Genomic DNA, 21,096 nt, shown 5'->3' with positions numbered 1-21,096 from the left:
TGTATAAGTCAGTTGTTTCCGTAAGAGGATGGAAAAATATCACGTTCATGCTAGAAAAACAACCATGACATTCCAGAGGAGAGACACGGCTTTAACAGTATATATTTGTGATTATCATACCTGTCTGTAATTTGCAGAAAATGGCTAATAATTAAAATGTGTCCCGTGTTGACTTTTGCAATTGGATCACATGCTCTCGGGAGATGAAGAGGTACCTGTGCAAAGAGTGTTTTCTGAGATCATTGAGCAATGAATGAAAATAACAATATTTTAAACATTTTTATTTAAAAAAAAAATCATTATAACATAAAAAACAACAGCTATATGTTTTACGAATTTAGAAGTGATCAATCAATTTGGGTACAGGTATGAGCCACATTGAAGTGCAAGTTTAGAGTCCACTTTCACTGTAAACACCACAGTCGAGCACTATTCGTTTCCGTTTTGGGTACACACCATTAAAAAAATGCATAAAAATTACAGACCGTGTCCTGTTTTCATCAATAAAATCACCAAACACAAGAATATATTCAGATCAGGCTATATACAGAGGTATTGGTGAGAGGATAATAAATGGAGAGTTTTTGCCTTTTCATAAACTGTATGCAATATCCACTGTGAAAGGCAGGGTGTCCCTCCAACAACCAAGTATAAATAGCATACCTGAAAAAAGGTCTCCTTATCACTGGAAACTAAAAGGCTTTAGACAATTTGTCATATGTCCTTGTATCTCAATGCCACACTGCGATCAGAAAATGAGCAAAAACTCAAAATATAATAATACAACACTGAAAAATAGATTTTATCTTAATTTTCCTCAGAATGAAATCCGTTCTATTCCATCCAGTCCATCAAAATAGAAAGGACTATAATTGAGATGAAGTCGAGCTCATATTTCACTGACACTTGATATTTTCCAACAACTGGAACCATAAAATCATCACAGCCGAAATTGTGAAAACAGCTGAACTTGGCCTGAAAACTGAAGCAGATACAGAATACTGGAGCTTTCTGTTAAATATCCAAGCAGATCTGCCTACAAACACTTCAAGGCCTCTCCCGTCCCACCTGAACCTGTCGTACTTTTTTTTACTCCCTCAAGCTGGTGTTTGGCTCACGTGTTCAGGCTCTGGCTCTCTTCAGGGCTTGCCTGCTGGCTGACTGTTTGCTGGTAGGTATGTCCGGAGCATTTCTTCAGGTGGATGGGTACCTCTTCCTGCCCTCCGCTTCCTCCTTTCCCGACCTTACACTTGTCTCTACGGACCTGAGATGGACCGCTGCTTCCTTTTGACGAGACCGTCTGGCCTCTGAACAGCTGCGCTCGTTGCTGACATAGCCCCACCTTACTGAGGAGGATGAATACATCACCCCTGAACGCCTTAGTGAAGATGGCGTAGAGGAAGGGGTTGGCACAGGAATTGAGCGGGTAGAAGAGCACCAACAAAATCTTGGAGTTGGAGACGGTGATGAGCGGCCGGTCCAGCGCGGCTGACATGGCATAGAAGGAAATGGGTGCCATGCACAAGAAGTCAGTAAAAATTAATACGGCCATGCGCTTGGCAATGTTGGTATCCTTGGATCCAGAGTGGTAGTGAGGGTTGTGCACTGCACAGTAGATCTTGAAGTAGCAAGCGCAGATAACAAGAAAGGCTAGAATGTTGAGGACCAGCACAGACAAGATGAAGACCTGAGCCACTGTGGACTGGGTGTCCATTGGGAGACAGATGCTGACCTTCTGATAACTGCTCACGCCAATGAGTGGAAGCAGCGCCAGGACAAGGCAGAAAATCCAGCCACCCAGCATCACAGCCGCTGCATGATGCAGACGCAGCTTGCGATCCAGCCTCATGGCGAAGGTGATGGCGTACCACCTCTCCAGAGTGATCACTGTCAAGGTGTACACAGACAGTTCACTGGCAAAGACTGTGAAAAAGCCTGCGAGTCCACAACCAGGGCCGGTCTGCCAGTCTATGGCGTGGTTGAAGTACTCAGCCCGTGTGTGGAGATCGACGGAGGCGATGAGCAGCAGGTAAATCCCCATGCACAGATCTGCAAAGGCCAGGTGACACATGAGGAAGCGGGAGACTGAGAGCTTGTAATGGCTGGTGAGCAGCACAAGGAGCACCACCACATTTCCTAAAATGGCCAGCAGACTCACAAACCACACAGACACTCGCAGGAAGCCAAAACCCATTATGTCCTCACAAGGGTTGAACTCATCGGGCACTGGCGAGCACGCCACCTCCTCTCCCTCCTCACACACCACATATTCATAGGGAGTGACAAAATTTTGGCTGGTATCCTCCTGGGGGTTCTTGAGGGTCTCTCCAAAACCCACATCCTCATCTGGCTGGCCCCCAAAGTAGGCATGGTAGTGGAGGCTGCCGTGGAAGTCACCACTCCTCCAGTCTTGCTGGGACTCTCTCTGACCTCCGTCACTTGGCTCCAGGTCTGGGACTGTTTCGACCACGCTATCCGCTTGGAGGGAAGGCATGCGGAGGGGCCCCACAGAGCGCTTGTGATGCTGGTCTTGGAGAACAGTCAGGTTACAGAGTATGTACTCCAAAAAGCTGAAAAACACAGGCACACAAATACACATAAGACGGACACTTAACAGTCCTGGATGCAATCCTCACAGGCACTTAGTGCACTATTAAAATCATTTATATATCCAGTTGGAGAAAAGGGAATCCTGTTTTTGGAGTCATTATTGGTCTGGTTCAACCTTCTTCCTACAATAACAGCAATGAGTGACACTAATTATGGGAGCACTGTAAAAAGTTATAGGTAAACACGTCAGCGAGTTGATTCAATCCCTGCCAAGGTCCACACCATACAAGTGCAGCTGCCCCACTCACTGTGGTGCACCATCTAAATACACGAAATACACAGACTACAAGAGCAGTCTATTGGATACTGTTTGTGTTTTATCCTCTCTGGACACACTTCCTGTAATGCCTCCACTTCTGACTGTCACAGTTCGTATGTTCGACGAATGCTAAGTGAAGAATTGAGAAGGAAGCTCACCCTCGCTTCTTTTTGAGGTTTTTAAAGCCGCAGCAGTGGCTGGGGTAGGTGAGGTTGGCGATTGTGAGGTGCTTGAAGGTCTTGATAGGCGGCAGTTTCTTGAGGGCCCAGGCGTTGCGCGCCTTCAGCTCCCGAAGAGAATCCATACCCGTGGTCGGCAGCGAGCTGATGCCTGTCAGGGACACGTCTCTTTGAGACAGAAAGGGAACGAAAGGACATAAAAAGATGCAATCAAAAAACATTGTGGCGGGTGGTGATGGAAAGCTGAGGTTACCTCCAATGTAAAGACCCAATAATTCTTGGCTACATCCAAACCTGATTCTGATTAAACAAACTCTAGCTACTCTGAAAGTTGGTCCTACAGCATAAACACCAAGGAAACGGAAAAGTCTGAACTCTATTCCTCTTCTTTTCTTGGACTTACATTAAGTCCATAGTCTGTGGAAATATTCGATTTGAACATTTGTTTTGCCACGGGAATATCTTTTTATCTCTTATCGTCAATCTTTCATCGGGCAGACAGGAAGAGCATGATTGTGAGAACACCTTTGGAGACGAGAACCTGCTGCTGAATAATAGGATTAAAAAAAAAAACACTTTGAATTTTCCACTAAGGATTATGCATGGAAAAGCTATGTCACGGAATCATGGACTAAGGCCCGAAGTGCTGAGGTCACAGAGGCTCGGCTACATCCCTGATATGGTCGATAATATGGGATTTTCTGCATAACCCACACTGCACGCCAACAAATAATGCAGAGTGCTGTACTTTCATCTGAACAAGTGAAATAACGGCACGCAGTTACCACCCAGCACCTTTCAGCCATGGTATCAGTGGTCTACGGAGATCTGATGAGACTACAGAGCTCGCAGATGGATTAAACAACATCCTCCATCTGTTTCCTTGAGCGAGCTCCCCACTACTTCATCATCTTTAAGCAATTACACGTGGTATTGGTTACACTCAGTTGTCATGCCAAAGCCAGCCCAACTTCATTGGGACAAAGACATGCAGAGGATTGACAATCTCACCAACATCCTGTGTGATCCCATTATGAGGACATTCCGCTGTACAGCGCTGGACACTCCCCCCCCTTATAGGGGCTAAGTAGAGGCCAAGTTCTCTTTTGCTTTCTTAAGTTTTCTAACCCATTATACCCCTAAGTCAATGAATAATTTGATTAAATAAAATAAACACAAGCCAAGCGGGTCCATATTTGCTAAGAGCTCAATTGTTCTTTCTCAGTCCCATTTGCTCTCCCCACTTTACTGTCCTCTTCTCTCTTTTCCTCTCATGGGGCACATTGTGTAAGTACAAAAAAGAAAAGCTGAACAGACCCTTTGAGTGTGAGTCTGATTTTGTCATCCCCAGATGTTTAGCTCATGACCTCAAGGAGGTGACCTCACTCAGGCCATTTTCCTAAGTGGGACGAAGGACCTGTGCACGAACCCCATTTACCTAATCGGACACTTAATGGCGAGATCAGAACCACAACAGCAACCAGATAGCCGTGGTAAAGGGGTTTGGCATCGGACACCTCTAGAAACAGTGTCTCAGCTCTAAAAACCTCAAAAATGGCAAAATGACAACGGTATCAGACGCACGTCGGAAGCTTCTCCCTCACACACTTGCATGCATGTCAGATTTCCTGGCCAAAGACCCAGCTGGAGCAATGATCCCAACACTTTGAGTACGTGCTATCCAGTTTCACAGACATGTGTGTGTCATCCAGTCTGCACATTATGAATGAGGACACTAGGCCTGTATTTTAGTGGCACACTTCCAAAATAGTTTCTTTTATTCTGTGTGTCAATTTGAAGTAAATCACTGAAGAAGTTACGGAGAGTTAGATGAGGCTGTCAGTGCCACTTTCAGGCCCATCACAAAACATCCCCTGAATGGATGTGATTGATGGCTGAACTTGTTTGGGATTGTGTAGAACTATAAGCAGTCGGTTGAGAGTAGCTCAGAGCAGTTCAGGTACTTACAGAAGCATGGGGCCGCTAATGGTGCCTGCGAAAGCCCTTTCATCCATCTTGGTCAAATACTTATTCCTGTGAAGATCGCTGAGACAGGAAAGCACAAATTTAAGTTTAATAAGAGAAACGTTACCCTCCACATTTCAATCAGATTGACAGAATGCAAAGCAATATTTTCCTAAGCCTCATCACTGCACATTTCTGAGTTTACATTCTCTCGTTTCAAAAGGCGAGATGTGAAAGAAAAAAGGTCCCACTCGTTGATTCAAATTAGATAGTAGGCCTCTGTTATGGTATACCCCTTAAACACACGCTGCACCCTCACAACACACCTCCCTGATTCCTAAATCTAATAAGCATAATAGACTTGCGAGGGACGTGTTTGTCTTGGTCCCGCTGCGCTGGGATCAGTTCTCTCCTCGGAGCAGATCAGGCGCCAACATCAACATCCATGTGGTCAGACTCACTAGTCACAGACCAGTGGCTTAATTGGGCTCCATAAGGACCTGGGCTTTGTGTAGGTGTTGTAAAAGAGGGGAGAAGCTTTACATTAAGATCATTAATACCTCATATCCTGAATATGCAGTATTCTGGAGTAGGGGGGTTGACAAGAGAAGACAACGCGTCGCAAGAATGGAGAAAAAAAGGAAGCCATTCTGACTTATTCTCTTCTCAGTGATTCACAAACGATCCAAGTGAGGCTTATTGCATATACAAGTGTGAGCTTATTTACTGTCACAACTCTAGGCCCCAGTGTCACTGGGTGTATGGGAGAGAGGGACTCTCTTAATGCAGACTTCCTGAACCCCACTTTTGGAAACATATTTTCCCATGAGAACTCCAGCGTGCTAATCAAGAGCTGGGCTTAAGCTCTTTTTCAGTTCATATGAGAAGGGCCCGTGGAGACGCAGCTGTGATCCCGCTGCTTTTGTAGTGTAATTCTGGGTAAGGAAATACACCTGCCAGATGTCAGCGACGGTTTAATCCAAAATACTGTGCAAACTAATTATTTAAGAAATGTAAGGCTTCTCACCCGGCATATACCGCAGCAGAGAAAATAAAAATTAATTGTGTCTCCAGACTTGGATTTTATTTAAAAAAAAATGACGTTTAAACTGTGAGAGCTCAAGGAGGAAATTATAGACAACTCTTACAATTAGTACAAAACGAACACCATCATATACAGCATGATAATGTGTGAGTCAGCTGACGTGTCAAAATTGTTTGAAATAGTCTGACGTGTTGGGGAAATGCTCATTTTTAGGCTAGATAGTATATTGAAAATACAGACACGAGATTGGTATGAGCCTATTCATCTAACTCTCTGCAAGAAAGCATTTCAAAATATGACAATAAGATTTCACATAATAGAAATACCATGAACCTACACTTGACCTAGCTTCGTCCCATTGAAGGCATAATGCTGGATTTCTCTGAAGCCATTTCCATACAGCATCCTGGAGAGAAAGAAGAGAAGAAAATAGCATTGATATTTAATAACTGATCCACTGGATGTAAAATATTGCCCACGTGCTTGTATTTCATCCGTTGCTATGTAGCAGTGACAGTGGGGTTTTTTGCCCAGCATTTTCTGTAACATGCGTTGCTGTGTATTAAAACTGAAATTCCTTTTTTTCCCCGCTCCCAACCTAACCCACATGTTATTGCCTGGTCTGTGCAAGTGTCTGTCTACTTATTTTTGCTGTCTTAGTGAGATTCAAGTGGCTGTTTTAGGGTTTTTGTTGGATTTGGGGATAAAAGAAAATGTTAGAGCACTTTACCATGGCCATATACAGTCTGTAGTTTGCACGTGAGCGGTTTATATATTTTTGCACATGTGTAGTATATGTATGGTATGGGTGTCGCGTGCGATATCTCACACTGTCAGCACATCGCTGGTGATGCCACGGAATGAGTTGGCTGGGATCTCAGTGATGTAGGGATGATCAACAATTTCCCTGCAATCGAAGGCACAGAGGGAGAGAGACATGAGGCGGTGTTGTGAATAAATCATTTTCATCGGAACATGGCACAGGGAGGAACGTGAGTGTTGATCAGTGTATTCACGAGTATAATATGGCCGGGTAGGAAAATGAAACGGAGCAGCTGTCTGAGAGGGTGATGACAGAGATGTACCTCGTTTCATAGGGACATGAAAAAGCAGACAGGGCGTGCGAGCGCACACACACACACACACACACTCACGCACACACACGCACGCACCCAGTGCAAATTGCTTATGAAGCATTTTGTACAGTAATAACACACAATCAAATTTATGGAGCAAGTAGTCTTGTTAGTGGTACCATTTCCCAAAATTGAGACCACACCGCCCATAATCTCTGCTGTGTTGTGTTCCAAACAAAATGTTGCTACTTGCCCGTCCTTCTGCCATATAATACAAAGGAAAATTTAAAAAAAAAAACTTAAATTGTAATAGGGGATTTTTTCTTTTCATTTCCCTTTCATATACCCTCTACTTTGACACATTGTCAAAATCACGACAACTTAAACACTCCGGCTGCAGTGGAACATCCGTCTTCCTTTTCCTTTAAGTGTAACACAATAAAGAGGTGTTGAAGGCAAACTCTGTTTTCCCGAAAAACAGATTTGTGTCACGAGGTTAAAACGCCAGAGGTGGCGGTGTAGCCAGCATACGAGTTGAATAGTGTGCTCGATTTAAAAATCGTACCGACGCAGTGACTTACAATATGAAGTGCATGTCGTTGGAGTGGATGTTGCTCAAGTCAGGGAAGAAATCAAGGCCGGTATTGAAAATCCCCCTGAGGAGCACGGGGGATAGAGACAGTCAGGACATGCAGGAGACGACACACAACGGATGTGGGCATCACACTTCTCAACAATTGCTGGGCAGAATAGACTGCATGAATTGAGATATTAGTTACGCCCAATTCATTCAATATGCAACCTGAAGAGTCACCGTGAGATTCTGGCTTCTTTTGAGCTACAAAAGAGCTCATACGATGGGGAAATCTCACTAATCTGAACACTACTACTAAACCAATGAACTCCGGCCCCTCTGGAAGGAAACGAGACGTTATAACTGTCCCCCGGAGTCAAACGTTCACGGGAGATTGACATGTTCCTATCTTGTGCCAAATGGTTTGATTCCATCTATTTTTAGAGTCCACAGCGTGTTCTCTAAACTCGGCCTGTACCACTGAATTTGTTTTAAAAGAAGCATGACTCACTCTTGCCCATACTGACGAGCACAATGCTATGAATAGATCACAATAGCTAAATTATTGCCAGAACTACGTGTTTAAAATCTACACCCATCATCTTTTTTGGGGGGGTTGCCACTAGGTAATATGTGGAAAACAAAAAAACACCCCCAAAAAAAAGGAGCCTGCAACAAAAATAATACTCACAGGTATTTGAGGTTTGGGAGATTCTTGAAGGCTTCTGGGTCAACATAGGTCAGGCTCTTTGCATTGCGTATCTCACTGGAGGCACAGACAGACGAGAAAGAGACATTCAGAAATGTTTTTGTTTGAGGCGTCGGACAGAAATGATGCGGCTCCCAGCAAATTATTGGCACGCACATTCAGAGGTACACACTGTGCAGTCTCAAAACTCGCTGACAGAAGGTAGCAAGGTGCATGCCCGTGTGCGAGAGGAGGGAGGGAGGGAGGCCCGGCGCGGGGCAGCCACGGCCGGAAGTGGAGTCCAATTAGTGTTTCATTAGTGTGTTTACTCTGGTGCGCGCCCCCCCGCGCTGGACTGAACACCTCTCTCTCTGCTGTCAGAAACCAAATGGTGCCCTCCAACGTTTGTGTCCGGGCCCTTTTTTCCGAACTACAATGACCCCGGCAGAGAGACGTGGTCGGGTCAGTGAAAGTCCCTGAGGGGGGGGGGGGTTCATCTTCCCAGTGCTGCTGTATAAAAACCAGGGATTAAACCAAAAAGTCAATAAAACAGTATCATTGGGAATTGGATTTCCTTTTACTTTGATTTTTTTGGTTGATAAAATGTCTTTTTGGGGGGGGTTCTCGTTTCTTTGCCATTGTGACCTTGGCTGGTCGTATAAACTGAACAAAATGAGGAGGTTCGCGACGTTTGCATCGTTGGGATCGAGCCTTTACTAAAAAGTCGTATCCGGTTTGAGCAGCCAAAGTAAACAGTATCGCTGACAGATGGGAAAAAGGCCCATGAGATGATGACAGAAATGTTTGCATGATAAAATGATGATGATAAGAAGATTGGAACACCACAGCAAAAGTTAAAAACCGAAAGCTAAAAGAGGCTTAAGCACTCTGTGTCGCTACGTGGGCAATTACGGTCGGGTTTGTCACTATGTCACCACACTTTTCACATTCCGAAATCATGCGACCCATGCTTTATAGAAAAATATTTATCATTGCAGCTTGAATCCAATTTATTTCTGGACACGATTCAAACAAGTTTCTGTTGCTATGAAAATAAAACACCACACTTTCCTTGGTGCAAGAGCCCCCCCCCCAACAAATCACCAAGAATGTAGAAATGCGAATGAGCTGTGTGTGTCTGTGTCTGTGTGTGTGTGTGTGTGTGTGTGTGTGTATAGGTTGAATCATTACTTGCAATCATTTGCCAGTACAGCCTCCGACCCTGTATCAAAAAATGTACGTATATTTTTTTACTTCTGTATAAACCTTCAAAATTCTCAAAATAGGTGGTTTCAGTGATGGTGACCCGAGACACACCACCCTGCCCCCTCTGAGTTTCCAGCCCCGACTGCACTCCTCCATCCACAGCTGCTGTCGGCCTCAAGCAGCCAAACAGGAAGCGGAGCATTAATTTGTGTCTGACCCTGAAGGAAACCTGAGAGAGATGCCATTATCTGATGTATGGCACTACACCGCACCAATCAGTGGCAAATAGGCCCCAGAGATCCAAAATACACCCCCAGAACACAGATACAACCCTGAGCTAGCGGTTTGAATTATCCCTTTTTTTCCCTCGGTATTTTGATATCTGGACTCAGGAAGCCAAGATATTAAGATAAAAAAACGACAGCCAAATATGCATCAAGGCATGTCATCCGAGCCCGTCTGTTGCGTGCTAATCACAGTTACCGTTCTCAAACGGCGCACATTTCATACAGTTCAATGAAGGGGTGGAAACAAACGGGGTGCACACAAACAATTTTACAAGATGCTGTGACTTGGAACAAATCGTTCGGAAAGCCTCGCAGTAATGTATGATGTGCTAGGGAGGTGTTATGCAGGAAAAGTATTCGGTCCACCCAGAGAATTGGCCCTAAATTACAATCCCATAATTGGGAATTGAGTGCACCTTGCTCGACTTTCTGCCCCTGAGCTGCTTGGCTTCAAGCAGGAGCCGGAGCATGAAGAAGACGACGACTACTCTGCTGCTGTTTAGCCTCTTCTGCTCCGGCATGCCCTTTTTAGACTGGGCTCAATAATAATGCACCGAATTCATCCAGATAATGGGATACTTCATTGAATTTAATAGATTCTTATCTAAACTGCATTTGGTAACCCCCCGCCCCCCCCCCAAAAAAATAACATGGTTATTTTTCTCAACTGCATGAATTGGCAAAACTACTCTGTACAGTACCACTCTGAGGAGGAGACGTAAGTGATGTGCCGGAGAGAAATAAGCGGATAATCTGTTTCTCCCACATTTCCATTTGCTGCTGGCAAGGTTGAAAATTAACCCTTTTTTTCTTATCTCCAGAGAGCAAATGGAAAAAGCTCAATCAATAAGGATCAATAAGGAGCTTCGCCTTCAGTTACTCACATGTGGGTGATTTTCCTCAGGCCGTGGAACGAGTGCCTCTCCAGCCTCTGCAGCTTCGTGTCCACTGATATGTATCTGAAAGGAAATAAACAAAAGGTCACCTCGAATCCAATGTGCAAATCATCTGCGTAATGTCGAAAAATAATGAGTTTTCTTAACCATGCGTCTGATTTTCTCTTTTGTCAAGAATGGAGGCACTGTGCAAAGCGTGAAAAGCGAAACGTAAGATCTGCTTTCATGAAAGACTTAAAGTGTGTGGTTCTGAAAAAAACAACAATCCTAAAGCCTGCAACTCTTTCCTGGATTTATGAACCCACCTTGTCTCCCGAGCTCCCCAAGTCAGGAGCAATTTTAAAGGTATGCACCTCACATATACATTACCTAGTCATCAGTCACTCTGCCGCTCTGCTCTCGTGTGTTATTACATTACTTGGTACTAGTTTGCTCTTGGAATAAACCAAGACAGTAGCACCAGATCAACGTTAAAAATCATTTATTTACTTGGCCATATTATTACTCAGCACCCACTAAACACAGCACAGTGTTCACAAACTAAACAATTGCTCGTCTTTGAGAATCTGTTGACATTTTAATGGTTTTCAACCACGTAGTCAATCATTTAACCTGGATGGCGAGCGAAGAGAGCCACCGGGGCAGCAAAAACGTCTCGTCCACCTCCGTCTCCCTTCATGCATGACTGTGCCGCAGACGTCGGACTCAGCAGCCGAGGATCAAGTGTGTTTTACCTCTAAGCGGAGACTCCACCTCAACAGGGAGTCCACACACTCAAAAAGGCTCTGCTGGAATACCAAGCCAACGTCCAAGCCCCACTGCGGTTCAAGTACCAACATTCCTGATGAAGGAACGCACTGGCGTTTCCAGCTGTGATTAGGATCTCGCAGTGATACTAAACAGAGAGCATATCATCTGCTTGTGTGGCGGGCGAAAGAGGAAATGGGTGGACAGTTTGGAACTGGGGTATGATCCAACTTTTTTTGAAGGGAGAGGAGCTGAAAGGCAACAGGTGGATGGGAGCAGCTTCGAGAGGGTTGGGGAAGAGCCTCGGATAGAATTAATCCCACTGGACGGCCACTCACATCCTGGAGATGTTGACCATGTTGGCGAAGACATCTGCTGGCACCGATGATAGACGGGTCTCGAAAAGCCATCTGGTGGAAAAAAAAAAAAAACAAGGACATTTTAGTTGTCACAGACATATTAAACATTTTTATTAGTCTTTTAATCAAAATGTCAAGGTGTCCTAGATATTTTTGGAGACATTGTCTAACATATTGGCAAAACCTCGCTTGTGGATGAGGATAATCAATACCATTTTGCGTCTGCAGACACTGAGCCAGGCTAGCTTTTCCTGTCTATTTTAAGTCCTTACGCGAATGTAACCATCCTCTGGATATAGTTTTATTTTCAGTTCACAGATATAAGAGAAGCACCAATCCTCTCATGCAACGCCCAGCAACAAAGAATGCCAAAGGACAAGTTCAAAAATCTTTCGTCTGGAGATATTGAGTATAACGACCTTCAATGCAGAATTGCAAAAAATTGCTCCGGATTTTCTTTGTGATGAAAGTGATTCAATTATCAATGAGAACATTTCACATTTTGTCCGTATATTTCCTCCAATAATTCCAGACAAAAAGAGAGGAGACAAAGAGTGCAGGGCAGAGAAAGGAGAGGGGGGGAATCATAGATAACGACACTGATGAATTAGTATCGCATGAAAGGTTTCTTTGAAGTCGATGGTAAAACAGATTCCGCCCCCTATTCTAGGAACATAGGGGAAAAACAAAGACTTGGAAGCGAATGGGCCTGGCGTGGCGGCCAAGTTAAACAATGTCTGGGTCTGTTTAGGACACTGTTTCAGAGAGCAAGGTTAAGACCTGAGGATGTGATACACACCTTCATATTGCTCTGGATAAATGAATACCTAATGTTACAGTTTTGACTGTGAAACCAAGGATTAAGTTATGAGACATCTAACATTTTAGCTATCTAATCTATGGTTCTATAGGTCGGCCGCAAGTCAAACCTTTAAGCTTGCAGCAAATTGTTGCCTTAGAGGAAAAGGAATTATTAAAAACTGCATTTAATAAAAATACATAATTAGACATTTTTGGCAAAATACAATTATTTGTTTTCTTGCTGAGAGTTACACGAGGAGCTCAATAGCACTCTCATGCTTTTAAATATGCTTCTATAGCCATGATTAGCTCCACATTGCAAAAAAAGTCTGGAAGTAGAGAGACAGCAACTCTTGCTCAGTTTTTTTTTTAATATCCACAGACTAAAGCTCACAATTTTGCAGGTTGTATCTCTTCTGTTCAATCCATATGTCATTTAACACATGTCGGGGTTTTACGAAGGGTAACCAACCAGGGTGCCAACTTATTCCTTGGATGGGAGCCTGCTGGCTACCTGGCAAGAAAAAATTGACATTCTACACTGCAGTTTTGCATGAATATACCAAAGAAGATATATGTCTGATAATTAAAAAAAAAAAAAAAGCAAATAAGTGTAACTTCTTGAGTGGTAAAGAGTACATTTTTGCCTCTCTCTACCTCAGGAGTAAAAGTTTCTTTCCTGTGATCTTGCTGCAGATTTTGTTGTGGTCGATTTTTTTGGAATCACAACATGATATTGGAAGAAAGAGATGAAGACGGTGTCCACATGTGATCGTGTCGTGTCGCGTTCCAGGGGGCCCACTCTGCAGCAGTAGGATGCGCACTCAGAGTATGTTTCCGCCGCATCCTGTCTCAACTAGGAACAGGGTGCGTGTCCATTTGGAAGCATGGAATAAAGAGTGACTCCACCAAAGCCACCATCTTCATCACACCTTTGCTTCATCAGAGGAACAATAGACTAATTCAGAGGTTGCAGATCTGGCCCCGCCGTCTGAATCATACTAACATGGGGGGGGGACACGGGAGCGCAGCACACGCTCTGACAAACTCAAACAAACAGAGGGACACAGAGCAGACCCTGACACCAAACACCCCCGTTAGAACCACTCCGGTCCTCCGCCGCCGCTGCCGCCGCCGCGCTCAAGCCCAAATACCAGCGTGCGTTTTCCCTCAGGAGTTCGAAGGGAAGAGCAGCGAGCCCCATCTACAAAGGCCTAAGGAGAAAATGACTCCCTCAATTTGTAGTTCTGGATAGACACCCGGGAAAACAAACAGGTTGGGGAGATGGAGTTTGAAGTGGGGAGAAGCCACGTAATTTATAACAGTGTCAACATTGGATTGACAACAGAGCCGTGTTTACTACACGGCTCTGTCTCATTTGGATGTGTAATAGTCTGTGGTGACTGGTAGAGAGGGTGAGTTACATATTCGCCCAGCGCCGTCTCCAGGGCGATTCCGTGTGAACTGCTCTTGTGAGAAAAATGCTGTCGCCCACAAAAATCCTTCATGTCTTCTCAGACAAAAATGCTTGAACGCATACACGTTGAGAGAGGAAAAAGAAAGTTGGGACAGGGGGAGCACAATGGTAAAAAATGTCAATGATTTTTGTTTGAGGATTTGTTCAAAATGGCATTCCTGTTTGTTTTCTCATAAACACACGAGGTTAGTCCCGTGAGACGTGAGGTAGTATCACAGTAACAATTTCCATTGCATGATCCATCGGTACAAATTAATAGCTGGGCGACTGTCAGTGTTTCCAGTAATCAGCTCAAGCTCATCATGTTCAATGTCCCACTTCTTATTTTACAATTAAGTGCCCAGTGCTCATCTGTTACCATTCAGGGAAGCAGCATCAGAGTTTCACCCTCCAGTCAGTTCAGATGAGGGGTCGGGGGACAACGAACATCATGAGTTATCATGTTTAAACTGCAATCCCAAAAACTCTGAGTTGCTTTTTATTTTTGTTCAAAGACTGGCGCTGCTGTGTAGCCCCCCCTTTCCCTTGAAGTCTTTTTTCCTCTTAATTATTCTCAAATGGAACTCTCTGGGTGTTTGAGAAATGTGCTGTAAAAAGTAAATATTGTATTTGAATGCATCGTCCAGACGCAGCCGGGAGTCACGCTACGCAGACTTTTGAGCATGTCTGTGCTTTCCTTTCCACCTCTCTGACTCCCAGTGGCACATGGAGCACACACGCACGCACGCACGCACACACACACACACACACACACACACACACACACACGCACACACACACACACACTCCAAACTCTAATTATGTGGATACTTAGAGGACTCCAAACTCTAAGTATCCACATACGCACACTCACACACAGTCAGACGTTCGCTTTGCATTCACCTTTTTTCGTCCTGTGAATAGGATTTTTACAGAATAATTTTTTTATCAAACTCCCACGTTAAAAACAGAAGTGCAGAAAGTTACAAACTCTTTGCTGGGAGCAACACGAGAGAACGACCCTCCATCCGTGCAGCCCAGTCTCTGAATATTTTTAAGTCCCATTTAAATACCCACCTCTTTTCACTAGCCTTCGATTAGTGTCTCCTTTTTAAGTGCCAGTGCATAGTGTTCCCTGGTTACCTTTCAAATTTTCTTTTTGCTTTACTTTACCTATTATATTATTGTATTGTATTATTCTTTGTTTATTGCACTTAAGCACTTTTCTTGTGAAGCACTTTGGTGCGGCTCAGTCGTCTGTAAATGCGCTATAGAAATAAATTGACTTGACTTGACTTGACTTGAAAAAAGAAAGCCGATACCTTTCGCAGATCTGTTACATTAAATATCGTTCATACTACTCCGGCGGCCAGTTGCATTAAGTTTAACTTATCACAAAGACTGAAAACAGGGGGAAACAGCTAACCCGTGGCTATCGACAATATTTAACGCATTTTGCCTACCAGCGCTTCACCTATTAATACATGACATCAGATTTGTCTACCGTACAAAAAGGAAAAAAAGTGTAAAAACAAATTTGTCCTGGACTGTGACCTCTTGCTTCCGGTCTTTGTGCTTTATTAAGCTTACAGAAACTAGATGATCATGTAACTGAGGAATCAGATTCGATCATTTCCCGGAATGTTGAACTTCCACGTGTTATTTGTCACGAAGCAAGCTTCCGCCATGTCGATTTTTGCGTCGATTTAGATCCCGCCGAAACGAAGGCAAGTAGCCTCTGTCAGCCAGATGTCTAAAAATACATAGTCTTCTCATCAGTCGAACTCATGACGCTTTGATGAAGGAGGATTTTGAGATTGCTTGCTGATGGAGGCAGAGCTGAGCTACAAGACAAACGGCCAATAACACAAATGACCTGACAGCCGTGCAGGCTTGGCCAGAATCAGTGGAACTGGACGCCATTGGCCCGACCAGGGCAGCGTGGTCATTCATTCTTCATCAGTGTGTTCAACAAAATCAAACTTCCTTACGCCTCATCTGCTAGAACATCCCCCTCAACACACAGTCTATTTTGGGCTTATTCTTTTATTTTTTTTTATTGGGGTGGTGGCAGGGCAGCGCTTGGTGGCATTCTTTCATGTCTTTCTGTCGTCCTGGAAGGCTCTGGGTAAACTCTGGGCAGGAATGTGAAGAAATCGCAGGGGGACACCCTGGCACTCGGACGTGTGAATTGGAGCAGTGATCGGGAGGTAATTTCATGTGATGGCTGCTGTTGGAGTTGACGCGAGGCGGCGTTTGGTACCGAAGGTCGGAGGAGACTTTCCAATAAACTGTAAAAAGAGGATTGAGGATTATCCCAGCAGAACCTTCTCCTTGAGCTCGCGAGCCCTGTATCAGCGCTTCAGAGGAATTCTGTGTCAGAGTGACGAGTGTTACTCACAATGACAATGCTAATGTGCTGGAATGATGCACACACAGTGCCGCTGAGGCTGATGGGAATGTCGTTACTTTTGCAGGTATTTGGCCATAAACCAACATATCGGACAACACTTTGACGAGGCCTGTGAGAGCGGAGCACCTCTCCTTTACGCATACACAGTAAAATGTAACATATTCCACTTATTCTCCTGTGATGAAACCCCAGAACTCATATTCATACAGTTTATTTAAAAAAAAAAAACCTGTTCCGAATATTTTGAAATGTTTCAACTTGGTTACTTCCACAACACCAAAAGTGCAGTTGGCTCAATGTAACAGCGCTTTGTGAGAGAATGGTTCAAGAATGCTGAATTAAATGGAAATACCCCTTCTCACTCGTCCATGTTTCCACATCTGCCACGGAGTCCCTTCTGAAGGGCATGTGTTTCCATCACTCAAGGCCGTGGCAAACCAGTCGCCCTCTGTTGCATCATTTTCACCCCGTACGTGAGCAATTTGGGAGGCGTAAAAAAGCCCCGCCACATTTTTCAGAGGACGACCCTGACATATTACATCACGTCGGCACCCAGGGTTCTTGACAGGTTCCTTAGGGTCTCCGATAACAAGACAACAGATAGAACGCAGATCAGTTGTTGGTCCAGTCTATTTTTTCCCCCTTTTTTTTGGGGGGGGGGGGGGAATCAATTAGTGAAAGAAGTTTTGAATCCCTCTGTACAACTTTGCTATTTTTTGCTTTTATCTCCATTGTCCCGATAAATTGAATATTTTGGGGATTTGGGAATTTTGTCACACACCTTGGGCTCCCTAAAAATCGTGATAGACATAATTCACCAGTTTCTGACATAATAGAAATTATCATTGGAAAAGTAATTAACAGTAAAATTGCAAATCAAAAAATATTAGTTGCAGCCCTAGCTGGCAGCAATTCTGTAAACTTATAATAGTATATTGCTATTAGGAAAATATTGCTTGTTTGGAAAAGGAGGAGAAGTGGGTGTTTTAAATATGAGACCATCATCTAAAGTGTGTGTGTCAGCATTTTGGCTGCTGGTTAATTACAAGAGAAAAAGCATATGTCTGTATACAAAGGTCAGGGTAGAAACTGATTCATATGATAGTTTAGGGTTGTTGTTGTTTTTCCATAGTTTCCTTAATAAAAGCAGGCACATTCACATTTCGTTATGATGAGTATTTGAGAAACTGCCTGTGGACTCGTCTGCAGTGTTTCTCATACACTAAACTCATTACAGCAAACGGACTCAGGGGACAAACCATGTTGACAGTGTTTGAGGGACTATTGGATAGTGTCAATTTATGAGGGTAAATTACACAAGATTAGACAATAAGCATCATAGAAGTGTGAGCATTTAATGCGAGTGACAGCAAAATATTTGAAAAACCCTAACCCTAACCAATTTGGATATCTATGTCTTTCAGCTGAACAATTTCAGGTTGGTTCAAATGAATCTTCTTTTTTAATATGCATGAGCTGATTTTTGTATTGCTGTGATTGCAATCACGCTGTCCCAATATTAAACTACATGTACCTTCAATCTTCATGACAATAATTGTAAATAAGTCAAATATCATTGTGAGACATTTTGGATATGGCTACATGGATTGATCGAGAGTAATAAAAAAAAAAAGTGACGCTCACAACTTTGGAACTTATAGCTCGTTAGCGATGTGAACAGACAGGCAATATATATATATATAGATATAGATAGCTATATAAATATATATAATACCTTAAAAGAGAAGAACTACTTAACTTCACAGACCTGCCTCAGAGTCCCGGCGGGAACACTTTGGAGCAATACTCATGATATCATAATGATTTTTCCTCGGGGTTAAGAGCACTTCAAATTCAAAATGCACGAGGGAGAGGGAGAGAGTGGGGGGGGGGGGGGAGGCACGAATCCTTTTCTCAGATGCGTCTCGAACGCCTACTCACAGCGTCTCCGTGCTCGCTGGGAAGCCGGGCAGCACGTCGATGTCAAAGCAGGAGATGGTGTGGCTCTTCCACTCGGAGCACTCGCACACCGCGGGGCAGCGCTGCGCCTCCGACGCGCCGCTCGCCGGCGGCGAGAGGAGCGTCCACAGGGCGCACGCCGTCACCTGCAGGCTGCGGAGCATGCTCGCGGTCGGCTGTCGGCCCCTGGCTGGAAGTCCCCCCTGACGTCTGCAGCATGCAAACGTCTGTATCAGTCTAAGTCACGCTGCCTGTGGTGGACCGCGGTGGGTGGATGTCGGCGGTGGTGTGTGGTGGGCTAGAATCCTCTGGTGCAGAGCTGCACGGGAGTGCGGGGATCAGCTGTCTCCGCAGGGCCACGGGAGTCAATGGGGTGAGGCCGAGAGACGCTGGTGATGCTGCAGTCCCCGGTGCCGGGGCTTACTGGAGGTGGTCTTCGGCTCGAAGGGGAGGGGTGGACTTCTGAGGCACTCTTGTGTTGGACTTGAGAAGAGTATTGTTTTGTTTTTTTCTTCCTTTTTCTCCCCCTCCGACTCCGCCGCCTCCTCCACCCACTGAGCAGCGCTTTTAGTTGTTGAGTGAAATCCCTGCATGTTTGTTGACAGACTAAATTGACTGTTGCAGTGTATTTCAGTCCTTTCCTTTATTTATGCTTTATATTATTTATTTCAACGATTTGCATTTAATTTTCGGATCTCGAGCCTATTATTATAGTAAGTAAAATGTACTCAGCAGTCGACGCCACCAGTGGGGAATTGCAGCACGCACACACCTTCTAGAATTCGTAAGTGCATCCCATTACAATCGAATGCATTTTTTTAATTATTTGTAGCTGGTGCTGAGGTGTTAATCTCCAAAAACATTTTTGACAAGTACATTTTGCAGTATATCCTCCTCCTGGCCCTCCAACAACATCACTAGCAGATACAGCAGAGCGTAGCTATATCAACGTCTCTGTGATTGGTCGAAAAGTCAGACTCGGCTATACCTTCCCTTTAACTTTTTTTTTTTTTTTACTATGACAGATAGAGATACTGAATTCTACCTGACAACCGCAATGACCTTAATTCTGATTGGGTAAGGCTTTTTTGTCCACCAAGGGAGGCAACGCCTTTTTGCGAAGCCTCCTTTGATGGCTGGTTTGATCTCACACAGTGACACCCGGCAATGACCAGAGCGAAATGGCACTATATTTATTAGGTTAATACACATAGCATCTCAAACTGTGTTTTTACTGTCATCACATTGAATTCCCCCCTTCAAATTTATGAGGAGGCGCTGCCTCCCCCGACGAGCCGCGACTTGCTGTTCACTATATTTCATGAACCCAAAATGGTTGAATTTATTTCTATACGCCCAATTTTCGTTTCTTCTGTGTACTTTTATTCTACCTTCATTATTCGGGCCAGGTAAATATACTTGACATTAAACTAAACGTTGCACTCAAGTCGAACGATGTACTGATTTTCTTTTTTATTTTTGAGCTGGGACTTTATTGTTTTATACGAAACGCTTTTCTTTTTTGAAATTTTGGACATTTTCTTTTCTTTTCATTTTTTCCTTCTTTTCAACTGAAGAGCGGCAGCAGTGGCGCAAACGCACAACTTCGGACAATGTAGTTCACAACAGACACATTCCTTCGCCGCTCCGCTGGGAACAGCCTACACTTCCCGGCATCCTTTGCGCCCCCCCCCCTCGGTCTGTTATGTTCCTGTGCTCAGACGCGGCCAGTTCAAGTTGCCATAGCACGGCGGAGGTGAGGCTCGCTGCCTCCGTCGGCGAACCCTCTCCGAGCCGGAAAGAAACACACGCCTTCCGTCGCGTAAAGTATTAATAACGCGTGCGAGTGGTTACTCTGCGCGCGTGTTTCTGTTGGACGGTAATATTTCATAGGCAAATGAGTTGGCTAACGTTGCGTTAGCTAGCTACCGCTCACAGCAGTGGCCACTTGTTGCTAGCCAGGGTGAGCGCCGGTCACAACAATGACTGATTGATTAGAAGAGGCGCAGAGTGCGTCGTGGTCTTCTCTTGCTCGGATAGGGTTGTGGGGTTTTTTTTTTGCCTCTGCAGGTTGCGATGTCAGAGCTCCGATGTCCGTTTTCTGTGATCAAAACACGTATTGTGACAGATCACAACCGCCCCACGTTGTTCGTTAATCTGATTAAGTTCCAGTAAACAGTTAGTGGGGGTTTGCGCCGACGAAGCTCGGGCCGACCACTGACCGTCACATTTGCCCAGTCAGCTGTTAGTTAGTTTTCTCTCTCGCTGCGACCCCCACAAAACCTGTCCCCCAAAACTATGGACACGTCGAGCGGGTCTGATTCGTACGACAGGACGCGGGGACACAGGCCTCGGGGGCGTGAAGCCCAGCGCAGACCTGGCCGGGACAGGGGCACAGCCGGCGGGCGTGGAGGTGCTGATCGAGCACCAGACATCTCCGTGAAGATCGACACCCTGGCAAACACTTTGCAGGTACCCCAGATGCATCTGCGTGTTCACAAGACCGACAGTACACCATCTTCCCTATACGTGCAAAACAAATGTGTCCATATGCTTATTTATAGCGTGTATTGATT

At 44.6% G+C, this 21,096-nt stretch overlaps 2 protein-coding genes across 3 annotated transcripts in view; one reads left to right on the top strand and one right to left on the bottom strand.

The window, feature by feature from the left end:
• Positions 1-264: 264 nt before the first annotated feature.
• Positions 265-18,995, bottom strand: tshr (thyroid stimulating hormone receptor). The gene is made up of 10 exons (XM_035616943.2): positions 18,503-18,995; positions 11,871-11,942; positions 10,774-10,848; positions 8,400-8,474; positions 7,716-7,790; positions 6,888-6,965; positions 6,396-6,464; positions 5,017-5,094; positions 3,028-3,216; positions 265-2,570 (listed from the first exon to the last, which is right to left on the bottom strand). The coding sequence occupies exons 1-10, from the start codon at positions 18,682-18,684 to the stop codon at positions 1,115-1,117; spliced, it is 2,349 nt and encodes a 782-aa protein (XP_035472836.1). The 5' UTR covers positions 18,685-18,995; the 3' UTR covers positions 265-1,114.
• The window catches only part of LOC118289843 (centrosomal protein of 128 kDa), a 34,255-nt gene continuing 32,136 nt past the window's right edge, over positions 18,978-21,096 (top strand). For both annotated transcript variants that reach the window (XM_035616941.2, XM_035616940.2), the window contains exon 1: positions 18,978-20,992. In XM_035616941.2, the coding sequence (XP_035472834.2) occupies positions 20,819-20,992 (174 nt within the window). In that variant the 5' untranslated portion in view covers positions 18,978-20,818. The remainder of the gene's footprint in view (positions 20,993-21,096) is intronic.

The sequence above is a fragment of the Scophthalmus maximus genome, chromosome 18 (genome assembly GCF_022379125.1).
Source record: "Scophthalmus maximus strain ysfricsl-2021 chromosome 18, ASM2237912v1, whole genome shotgun sequence".
Classification (NCBI taxonomy): Eukaryota; Metazoa; Chordata; class Actinopteri; order Pleuronectiformes; family Scophthalmidae; genus Scophthalmus; species Scophthalmus maximus.
Note: the sequence above shows the minus strand (reverse complement) of the source record. Positions and strands in the feature narration are given on the sequence as shown.

What these genes read in the sequence shown, in the direction of transcription:
- tshr (XM_035616943.2), bottom strand. Translation starts at nt 18,684, where the DNA reads ATGCTCCGCAGCCTGCAGGTGACGGCGTGCGCCCTGTGGACGCTCCTC. An exon ending in ATGGTCAACATCTCCAGGAT is followed by an intron (nt 10,849 to 11,870) that starts GTGAGTGGCCGT and finishes ATTTCCTTTCAG; the next exon opens with ATACATATCAGTGGACACGA. An exon ending in AACCTCAAAAAGAAGCGAGG is followed by an intron (nt 2,571 to 3,027) that starts GTGAGCTTCCTT and finishes TGTGTTTTTCAG; the next exon opens with CTTTTTGGAGTACATACTCT.